This window comes from Callospermophilus lateralis, chromosome 4, assembly GCF_048772815.1.
Source record: "Callospermophilus lateralis isolate mCalLat2 chromosome 4, mCalLat2.hap1, whole genome shotgun sequence".
Lineage (NCBI taxonomy): Eukaryota > Metazoa > Chordata > Mammalia > Rodentia > Sciuridae > Callospermophilus > Callospermophilus lateralis.
Genome location: NC_135308.1, coordinates 96,113,086 through 96,124,902, shown reverse-complemented (window position 1 = coordinate 96,124,902; position 11,817 = coordinate 96,113,086). Strand labels below are relative to the sequence as shown.

Here is an 11,817-nt window from a genome sequence, read left to right as displayed (position 1 = left end):
CGGGGGATGACGGAGAGGGCGGCGGGACGCGAGCGCAGAGCCGGCCCGGAGCGTTTCTCGGGCGCCGCGGCAGCTCTTGTCCTGGGTGCTGAAAAGCTGGGAAGTTCCCGGGAAGCGGCAGCCGCTTTTATTTCGGAGGGTGGGTGTGGGGTTGCAGGCTGCGCACCTGCTAAGCCCGCCAGATCTGCCCTCCTGAACCCCATTCGGCAGAGATGGATGGGGCAGAGGGACTGCGTGCAGACTGGGATCACCAGGAGGTCCCCGGGGGTGCCCTTCCAAGCGGCCCGGCGACGCGACCTCAGCTTACCTATTCGTGAACTCTCGCCGTCAGGGTCGCGCGCGCCAGCGGGCTGAGCCCAGCAGAGAGCCAGGGAGGGGGCCGTAGGTGCCAGGTGTTGGGGGAAATCGGCTCCAGTCCCGGGATTGGGGGGCGGAGGCGAGAGCAAGCGGGCATGCGCAGTGGGGCGGAGGAGGTGGCGATGGCCCGGGGAGGCGGGGGGACTGCTGTTTATTTGCAGCTGGGCCAACTCCGCGGCGCAGGCGGCGGCGGAGCGCGGGGCGCCCGCGGCTGGTCCAGCTGCCGCCTCACCACGCCGGAGCCCACCTCCAGGCTGCCGCCGAACGCCGCGCGGGCCCCCGCAGGGGAGGATGCCAGACGCCCGGGAGAGGCCAGGGCAGCAGCGGAGGCGGCGGCGCGATGGTGGTGACCACCTCTGCCCGAGGCGGCGGGGACCGCGCGCCCTCCCGGCGGCCGGGCTGCGGGCTTGCGCCGGCCGGGGCCGCGGCGCTGCTGGCGGGGGCCAGCTGCCTGTGCTACGGCCGCTCCCTGCAGGGCGAGTTTGTGCACGACGACGTGTGGGCGATCGTGAACAACCCCGATGTGCGGCCGGGCGCCCCGCTCCGCTGGGGCATCTTCACCAACGACTTCTGGGGCAAGGGCATGGCCGAGAACACCAGCCACAAGTCCTACCGGCCGCTCTGCGTCCTCACCTTCAAGTGAGTCCCTCACCTTGCGCTCGCTGCCGCCGCTTTCCCCGATTCTCACCGCTTCTCGGGGCCAGGAGAAGTTACAGGACTGGCTAGGCGGGCGTTCTTCTTTGCCGCCCTTTCCCTCCACGCCTCCGTTTTCTCCAGCCTGTCCACGCTACTCTGCGCTCGGCTCCTGCTCTCGCTTCTCTGGGCTCCTGGGGGCGGTTCGGGAGGCTAGAGCTGGGGAGTTGGGATCGAGTTTCTCAAGTGTGTGCGCTCTCGGCGGGCTTCTCTGGGCTGAGCTGATGAGGCCCCCTTGCACCCCAGTCCTTGCCCGGTGGCTGCCAAATGGGACCAGCGCGGGTCCACTGGGGTCTGGAGGGGTGGCGGTGCTGGCGATGCTTCCAAGTTGGGAATTTCTCAGAAGCTGTTGGGTAGCTTTGCCGAGGAGGAGTGTGTCAGCCCCTCTGGGAACGCATTAAATGGGACGAGGAGGGAGCCCTGAGCTGCTGGGACTGCGTAGGTTTTGGGGAAAAGCAGGGGAGAGAGAAGATTCTCCTCACGCCACTCACCCCGACCTTCTCCCTCTTGTCTGCTCCCAGAGCTTCTCCAGTCTGCCAAGCAGCTCTGGAAATGGACTTGAGGAGGTGCAAAGCAAAGGAATGCAGACGCGTGGAATCCCCCGGGGATCTTGGGGTCCCCGCTGAAATAGTTTTTCTTTTACAACCCCGGAGTCATGATTCAGCATTTCTAGTGTGAATAAGTGTAAAGGGAACCGAGAGTACACCAGGATTTTATAGGGTAGAGTATTTTCTTGAATTTAAAAAGAGGGCTAGCACAGAAAGGAGAGAAGGGCTGATTTGAAAGAAGTGCTATCTTCTACATCACTAGCTGATGACTCCACCCCTTATAATTTGGCTCAGCACTTAAGCTTGTTTCAATGCGCCGGACAGAAACTGTTGAAATAATATTGTTTCGGTATTATCAGCATTTTAAGTGTTTTCCAACGGGTGTAATAGGAACTGGGGTTTATGGTAATGATCATTTGAGACTGGGTTGGCAGTTTGAAAGCCTGTTCTGGCCTGCTGGACTAGGTCTCCTTTGACAGGTGGCTCTGATGACTTAGAAAAGGAAACCATGGCAATTGGCAGCAATTCATGGGCTTCTGACTTAATCCTTCCACTGAAAGTTTAATGTTTTAAAGAGGGTGAGAAAATACACATTTGACTCTCAAGAGAATAATTTGTAAACATCGACCTCTTGAAAAGTTGTAGTGGTTTTCAATGGAAAGATAACTTTAGCCACTGAGAGAGTTCCTCCCTCTTCTGGTTTTCCAAATATTTCTTAAAATTTCTTTAGATAGCCCAAATATAAATGTTTCACTTTTAGATGGACCTGAATTTTATTATGTGGGCATTGTTGATTGATTTTAAGTATGAGGTATGCTAGACTTATAAAAACCACTGCCCTGGTCCCTGGGTTGAGCATTTTCCATTAAAAAAAATTGAAGGTTTAAATTCCTTTATCCACTTGCTGGAGGTGGGGGAGAATGTTTTCAGGTCTTCCTAAAAATTCTAAATTCACAGTGGAGATGGCAGGGACAGAGGAGAGAGGGATGGAGGAAGGGACTAAGTAAGGGGGCAAAGCCATTGATAAGAGAAGTAATGGGGTTGGCAGAATAGAGGCAAAGAAGGGAAAGAGGTGAAGAAACTTTTCCTTTCTAGTAATCTTTGATTGGAAAAATCAGCTTGGTATATAAGACTCATTGCTCTTTGTTTAATGTTGCTTGCTATAAAATATACATTTTTTATTTTTACAAAGACTTGAGTTGCATAGAGAGCAACACGGTGCTAGTTGGAAATGGATAGGTGCCAATTCAGAAAGAGAAAATTAACTAGTCTTTCTTTATTCACCTGCATTGATTTAAATAAGATAAGACAGCTTTCTTCACAAAGTCAGGGGGGCAGGGAAATGGCATCTCCTAGTGAACAGCATAGAGCTGGAGAGTAACTTTAGTCTCACACAACTCTTAATGCTGCAAGGATGGGCAGAAAGTCACATTTATTAGCTATTCAGTATGAACCAAGTATTGACCTTGACACTTTACATCGGATCAGGAGTTCAAAGCGAGCCTTAGCAGTAGGCGCTGAGCAACTCAGTGAGATTCTGTCTCTAAAAAATACAAAATAGGGCTGGGACTTTGGCTCAGTGGTTGAGTGCCTCTGAGTTAAATACCCAGTACCCTAAACAACAGCAACAACAAAAACGATGTCTTTATGATCTTTATTTTAGGTAGATGATGAAAACACAATTCAGGTGGCTCTTTAAATATGTGCAAACCATTTTAACCATATCTTAAATTATGCTTGTTTGAGCAGACATCTTTGAGACTTCAAACTCATTAAGAAAACATTTTTATTTTGAGAAAATTGTACATTCCTGTGCAGTTATAAGTAGTAATATAGATCCCATATACTTCTTATTCTCCCAATGGTAACATCTTATGTAACTGAAGTGTAATAGCACAACCAGGAAATTGACATTGATACCATCTACTTTTATTCACCTTTCACCAGTTTCACATGTACTCTTTAAATTTTGTTAAGTACTATGCAGTTTTTTCAGACTTGTACATTTCTGAGAGTACTATCACAGCCAAGATATAAAACAGTTCCATCACAAGGATCCATACCGTAGCCATGAACCCCTAATCTATAACCACCACCAAATCTATAACTCCCCCTACTTTAATCCATAATAACCAATAGTTTTCCACCTCTGTAATTTTACCATTTCAATATTGTTTATATCATATAGTATATAATTTTTAGAGATTGGCTTTCTTTGATTCAACCTGTCTCTGGAGCTTTATTCAGATTGTTGCATGTGTGTATAGTTTGTTCCTTTTTAACCATTCAGTAGTATTCCAGTGCATAGATATACCACAGTTTATTTAACCATTCATTTGTTGAGGACATCTAAGTTGTTTTGGATATTTAAAATGAAGTTGCTCTAAACATTTATAGGTTTTGGTGTAAACATAAATTTTTATTTCTCTGGAGGAAATGTATAGGAGTACCACACCATCGTATGGAGGTTGCATGTTTGGTTCCTTATGAAACTGCCAAACTGTTTTCCAGACATTTCTACCAGCAGTGTATGACTAAGTCAGTTGCTCACTTCCTTGCCAGAACTTGGTATTGTTGCTCCTTTTCTTATTGTAGTGATAGTAGTATATCACTGCATTTAGTTTTTATTTTCTTAGTGGCCAATACTATTACATATATTTTCTTGTGCTTGTTTGCCCTTTGTATTTCCTCTTTGGCAAAAAAGTGCCCTTGTGTCTTATGTTTATTTTCTAAATGAATTTTTCTTTTTTTGTGCTGGGTTTTAAAGTTTTTTATACATTCTAGGTATATGTTCTTTGTCAAGTATGCCGTTGGCAAATTTTTCCCCCACTATGTAGCTTATATTTTTGTCTTCACAGTTGTTCCTAGTGTAGAATTTAAATGCATCTTCTTATTCAAAGTAAATTTGTTAATTTCAGTTCATCAGATGTATGTCACACATACTGAGAGCTGGAAATTCACATAAGAATAAATATAATCCTTAGATGTGTAATGCTTTTACTATAAAAGTGTTTATGTACTAATTAATAATTAAGGTACTTATGTAGTAAAGATACTAATCACAATTTTTTCTCATAAGAAATGAGCTAAAGTTGAAACGAGGAAATGACTTATCAGAGCATCTACTGTTACCAGTTGTGGAGGTACAGGGCAGTGAAACATCAAGGCATTTTACCAAAACCTGGTGGTTTTCTATTATATCAGTTTAGCAAAGTTAGTACTGTTTCCTAGAATTCCCTTCCCAGGATGATTCTGCATTAGGGCTGTCCACAGGAGACAGTTCTGCAGGACTTAGAAGGTGGAAGTGGAGTATTCATGATCACACTGAGAGGGTTCATGTACATGAGGTTTTGGTGCTGTGGGGCCTCCTGCAGATTGTGGAAGAAGTGCTGGCTGCTCTGCTGGTGGTGTTCAGTTGCAGCCATGCCCACAGCACCTCCTGCACTCTCCAGAGCTCCTCCTTCAGCTACTTGCAGTCAGATGTGTGTGTGTGTGTGTTTGTGTGTGTGTGCAGTGTTTCACTTTGAAGGAGAGAACCACCAGTCTTTCTGCAAGCCATTCACATCATTGAGGTTGAGTCTTAATGGTCATAGGTGTGTACCCCAGTTTATCCTGTGGGTTCCAGCTCAGCCTTGTTTTCCCTACTTCTGGTGTACCCATCCCCGCTTGTGGAGTGACCACCTTGCTGGCTTGCAGCCTCTGTTTTAGATACAGAAGCTTTAGACTTCCTGGGGTTATTTAACCAGCTCCCACTGTTGTGAAAGGTCAGATCTCTATAGTAAGTCCCTTCTTCAGCATCACTCCTGGTGGCTTTGTTTTTCTTGTAAAACCCTCACAGAAACAAAAAGTCATTTCTTTGTATTCCTTCAGGTGAATTTAGAGTTCTGATGAATTTGTATTTCTAATCAAATCTTACATTCCATCTTTTCCTAAGAGCATGTCCAAGGGCATGCAGGAATATTTTTAGACCATGGTAGAGCAGAATCCAAACATCTGTGAAACTTAATCTGCAGCAGTAACCATTTTTAAATTTTGTTTCTTTATCCCTTACTGGTCATGTCCTGTTTGGGGCTTTGAAATCAGGAGGAATGTATTAAGCTACTCTGTGGACACTGAAATGACACAGAACCAAATCCCACGATGTCCTTAACTCTCTCCTGAAAAATGGCCTTGGTTATAGAGTTGGAGAATATCATGCTAAGCAAAGTAAGCCAATCCCCCCAAAACACTAAAGACCGAATGTTCTCTCTGACAAGTGGATGCTGATCCATAAGGAAGGGGAGGGGGAGAATGGGAAAAATGGAGGAACTTTGATTGGGCAAAGGAGAGGGAAGGGGCATGGGGGCAGGAAAGATGGTGGAATGAGATGGACATCATTACCCCGGGTACACGTATGACTACACATATGAAGTGATGCTACATCGTGTACAACCAGAGAAATGAAAAGTTGTGCTGCCATTCTGTATGATGAATCAGAATGCATTCTGCTATCATATATACCTAATTAAAATAAACAAATAAATAAATTAAAAAGTGGCTTTGGTTGATTTAAAAGGTGCTTAGCTCTTTTAATTTAACCCTCTTTCCTTTTCCTTTTGGAAGAAGCTCCTGTGGAATTATTAACTGTATCATTCTGTTCAGAGAGTGGAGGTTGGCTTCATCCAGAAAGAAATAATGATTTCCCAAGTTAAGATGGGGAACCCAAGGCAAATCAAAGGACCTTAAACTCATGATTCTCTTTCCATGTTTAGGCTATTAGATCATAGTTTGCCATACAGTTTTATTTTATTGAAGGCTTCTGATGGTAATATAAACCATAAGAGTGAAGTGGGTGGTTTAAAATGTCAGAGCTAAAAAATAGAATATCTTAATATGTGCAGCTGTAAGAATTTGCAGCATTTTAATGTTTGATCTTGAGTTTTTTTCGCAGTAGTTTGCATCTTTTAGTCACAAGCGTTATGCCAACCATGAAAATAAGCACTAGTTTCCATGCCCAATACCTTAAAGAAATGGTGAAATGTTTCTTTTGGTTCTGTTCCTTTTGATTGACCTCTGTGGAATTTCATTTTGAGACAGTCTGTTACTCCAAGGCTGATAAGGTGTTTTTTTAAGTCTATCATAGGGGACAAGCGAAGGTGGTCTAGGATGTTTGCCTAGGCAGTCTGGGATATTCAGTGATAGAAACAGCAAAGGAATAACAGGTTTGGAGGCAATATTTTATAGAGAAAAATGAAAAAGTGGCTTTGAAAATTGTATACCAAACTGAAGTTATCCTAGAAACCCCAGAGGAGGAGCCGTGATTACTGCCTGGTAGGACGTGCTGTAGATGCCAGATAAGCTCAACCTACAGTCTGGTAGCGTGGGAGGCTGGAAAATGAGAGGAATGTATTTTTGGATCCTGGGGGTTTTTATGAGTCCCTGAATGGAGGCTTGGAAGTCACCTTCTGAAGCAATCTATTCTTATCAATTAATGTCTTTTCTGTCTTCCTTTGGAGCCACATTCATATTTTTCCAGACTTTAGTGTGTAGTCATCCCACTTTATTCTATTTAAAAAAAATTTTTGGTACCAGGGGTGCTTAACCACTGAGCCACTTCCTCATCCCTTTTTAAAATTCTTTGATTTAGGGACAGGGTCTCGCTGAGTTGCTTACGACTTTGCTGAGTTGCTGAGGCTGGCTTTGAACTCATGATTCTCCTGCTCAGCCTCTGGAGCTTTGGGGATCATCGGCACGTGCCACTGTGCCCAGTGTCATCCCACTTTAAAAGAGGGATGAGGAATGCTTGATTATGCCAACGTAATGGCCATGTTCCTTTTCCAGATGGTAAGATGGGGATTCTGTTTTAGAGAGTCCTGTTCAGTCTGACCCCTGGCTCCCTCCTGCCCTCTGTGCTGTCAGTCTCCAGCTGGGCATTCTGGAGCCCTTGTTCCTGTACAGGCCAGACCTGCTGCCGCCAGCAGCCTTCGCACTTGTGGTTTCTTCTTCCTGAATGCTCTTCCCCATCCCTCTGTGGACGGCCTGCTCTCTCACTGCCTCATGGGGGTGTCTGCTCATGCCACTTCCTCACAGGGCCTTTTCTTGAACTAAACAGCAAACATTCCCTCATGTTTCTCCCTTCCTTTCTACCCTGCTTTGCCTTCACGTCCCTCATTGCTGCCTGGCACTGTATTTTTGTTGTTGGTTTTAATAACCTGTCATGAGAGTGTGGGCTCTGTCCTACCACCTAGGACTCTGCCTGGCTTGCATAGTAGTGGCCTAAGAATTACTGCTGAAAGAAAGAATGAGTATTTTATTGACAATTAAAAATAAATTCATTTAACATGAAAACATGCTCAACATTTTTAGCCATTAAGGATTTGCAAATCAAACTTCACTGAGATTCCATCTCATCCCACTTAGGATGGCTAAATAAATAAATAAATAAATATCAATGAGAATGTGGGTGAAAAGAACCCTTATACAATGTTGATGAGCTTGTGAATTCCCAGCCACTATGGAAAAAGAGTGTGGAGGTTCCTCAAAAAACTAAAGATAAAACTGTCATAGGATTCAGCTCTGCCACTCCTGGCTATATACTCAAAGGAAATGAAGTTAGCACGCAAAAGAGAGACCTTTGTGCCTATGTTTACTATGGTATTATGCACAATAGCTAAGAAATGGAATCGGCCTAGGTGCCCATTGACAGATGAATGAATGAATAAAGAAGATGCTGTGTATGTGTGTACACATGCACGCACACACACATTATAGTGTTATTCAGCTGCAAAGAAGAGTGAAATAATGCCATTGGCAGAAAAATTGTTGTAGCTGGAAGTCATCATGTTGATCATAAGCCAAATGTTGAATGTTTTCTCTCATATAGGGAAAAAAATGAAGAAGAGGGACTATTAAGGAAAGGAAAGGGAAAGGGGGAGGGAAAGGGTGGAGAAAGGGAGAATAGTTGGTAGGATGGTTAGGATTAAAGCAGGATATGAGAATGTGCATGAATGGAAGTGTCACAGTCAACCTCATTAATTTGTAAATTAAAATGCAATAATTAGGGGCTGGGGATGTGGCTCAGTGGTGGAGCACTTGCCTAGCATATGTGAGGCAATGGGTTCTATTCTCAGTACCACATATTTAAATAAATAAAGATATTGTGTCCATCTGCAATTAAAAAAATTAAAAATGAATAAAATATGAAGGTCCATCAACAAATAAAAAAATTTAGAAAAAACAGACCTATGTTATTAAAAGTGCAATAAGTATAATAGACAATTTAAATGAATGCATATACCATTTTTTATGAATGCCTGCTTTTGGGGAAATATTAAGGTAGGCCTCCTTTTAAAATGTAGAAAAGTCTGATTTATTTCTTAGTTAATTTTCCTTTTTACTTCCTCTAAGGGAAAAGTGAAGGCAGAGTTGGTCTTTCCTCTGACCAACCCAAGGATTCCATTGGGTCCTGCTTACTGGCAGGTTAAAGGCAGCTTGGATTTTGAAAGGGGCAATCATGGCTCTCCATTGAAACCTGCGGGGAGATAATGAGTCTCTTAGAAGTTTGGGATCTTCTTCCTGTGGAATGGCATTAAAGCATAAATGATTGGTGGATTCTTGCTACAAAGTTCTAAGCTAGAGATAGCAGTTGTACTTCTGAGACAAAACTCAGGTTTTCACGGGTTCTCCTACAGCCTGCACTTAGGGACCTAAAATTCATCCATTCCAGTGCCCTGCTTTCTATAAGAAATGACCTTTTGTTTTGTTTTGTTTTTAGTCAATGACATGTAACATGAAATATTTTCTGTTGGATCAAATAGAGTACATTACTTTATCAAAGGAATTAATGTGGCTGTCACTTCCTCTCTCCCATTGTTGTATACTAAAGAATTTGTCTGGTCTTTGCCTTAGGTTCCTGGGAGAGACCTTATAAACCCTTGAAATTTCCTAAGGGATAGAAATGGAACCACATACCTAAAATTATGTGAAGGAGTGGTGGTGACTCACTGCTAAATGGTTTCAGGATGAGGACTGGCCATGCTGGAAAGGCCAATCATATTACTAGAGAGCTGGGACTCTGAGCCATGTGTTATCAGCTTCTGTCTCTCAACCTGAGAGGGAAAGGTGGCCGGAGATTGAGTTCAGTCACATAGCTAATAATTTAATCAATCATGTGTACATAATGAAACCTCATTAAAAATGCTGGACCTCCAATCTTTCTTGAGCTCCCTGGTCCGTAATCTTATACTGATGTGCTGGGAGAGAGATGCATCCTGAAGATACAGAATGTTTGTGTTTAGGACTCTTCTAGACCTTGCGCCATAATCTCTTCTTTGGTTCTGATTTGTGTCCTTTATAATCAAATTACAATAAGCATAGTGATATTCTTGTGAGTCATTCTAGTGAAGTATGGAATTTGAGAGAGTTGTGGGAAGCCCCCACTTTGCAGCCAGTTGATTGGAAGTACAGATGACTTGGGGACCTTTGAACTTGTTGCTAATAATTGAAGTACAAGAGTCTTATAGAGTACTTTGCTTGCAATCTTGGATGTCTTCAATAATGCTGGATAGTTGATGTCTGAATTGCACTATATCCTAGTACTCACCAAACACCATTGAGAGAGAGAGAAAAAAAGAGAGAGAGAGAGAGAGAGAGAGAGAGATCGAGAATTTGCTAAAAGTTGACAACTCAATTGTAGTTATAACTAAGGTATTTGGGACACTGGGCTAATTTTTTGCTGATTTCCTTTTAAGGATTTTCTTCTGGGACTTGTTATCTTGTAGGTATCACTACTGATCTTCCTGTCCTCAGTTTCTCTGACTCCTTTGGTACAGTCATTATTCTAAATGAAGCCATAATGTCACTTGTTGCCCTTCATGGGTAGGTGAGGCTGTGGTGCACCGAGCTCAAATCAACAGGAATTTTACTTTTCCTCTGTGTGTTATCTGCATTGTTTTACTTTTCCTCTGTGTGTTGTCTGCATTGGTGCCTGTGAACTGCATCGTTTGGAACTTTAGATACATTAAGTGATGATGATTTGCCTATTTAGTTCTGGTACTGGAGGGAATGCAGAAGGATAGCAACCAAAATGATTGAGGACCAAAGGGATTTGCCTTAGAGAAAAACAGAGCAGAACCAGATGTTGTTATTTATTGGTTGAATGATCTAAGAAGACTATGGAAACCACTTATAAGCATTTGAGAATTATAATGATAGCAAGAGGTGGGGGAGAAGAAAGATGAACAGCAATAGAGGAAGACAGGAGAATGTGATGTGTACTAGTATTGGACTGTGGAAATCCACCGGTAAGTTTTGGAGAAAATATCATTTGAGACCTGAGAAACATGATAAAGGAGATACAGTCAATTTTTCCTTTTCCCTGGTTTTTAGTTCTTCTGGGAAAAGAATGTGTGTCGTGTTATTGCTGAGAAAACAACTTTTCCGGTAAGCGTGTCAACCCTACCCAACTTCCCAAAGCTTTGAGATCTATGCCTTATAGTTCTGGGACTCTCCTGCCTTAAATTACTTGGATTACTTGGGCTGATTTCCGGGTTCCATTTCAGATCTACTGGCTTAGAGTATCTTGGGATGGAATCAGGAAATTAGCAGCATAATTAGTGCATAAGGTGATTAAGAAGCTTGGAAACCACTGGAACTCCATGGGGGCCTATGTTTAGTGAGATTGAGATGCCACAGTTTCCCTGGCATGATATACAGAAAGGAATCCAGAGGCTTACTGAGATAGCAATGTTGGGAAGCATTTATTATGTGCAACCCACATACACCCTTCTATCCCTCCATAATATTCCTGGAGAGAGCAGATGGCTTTGCCTTCACGGAGGCATTGAGAATAACGTTATTAGGAGCACCTGCAGCTCTGGGATGCGCTCTGATGATTGCCTTGTGTAGGCTGAATGTGATATGTGTGGAGATGCTGCTCAGATGGGCTCTCTGGCATCAGTGGAGTGATGAGATCCTGGAATACCAGAGACCAATTGGGTGCAGTTTATATCATGAGGAGCAGTGGGAATGCATTGGGCATCAGAAAGTTTTGACCTGAAGGCATCAAGGTGGTGAATCATGTTGTTCCTAGGAATGAAATAGATAGGCCTCTAAAATGTTGCTTGATCTATTTGCTGCAGAAAATTGGTGCAAGACCAGGATCAGGCTCAAGTTGCCACAATGGAGATTTCTGACTTCTTAGCCAGTTTCCAGACCTGTGCCAGTTTGTGAAGATGGAGCT

General features: G+C 43.5%; 1 protein-coding gene across 1 annotated transcript in view; it reads left to right on the top strand.

The window, feature by feature from the left end:
- Nucleotides 1-519: 519 nt before the first annotated feature.
- Nucleotides 520-11,817, top strand: part of Tmtc1 (transmembrane O-mannosyltransferase targeting cadherins 1) — a 254,420-nt gene continuing 243,122 nt past the window's right edge. Inside the window, exon 1 of the mRNA XM_076854245.1 lies at nt 520-996. Within this exon, the coding sequence (XP_076710360.1) occupies nt 698-996 (299 nt within the window). The 5' untranslated portion in view covers nt 520-697. The remainder of the gene's footprint in view (nt 997-11,817) is intronic.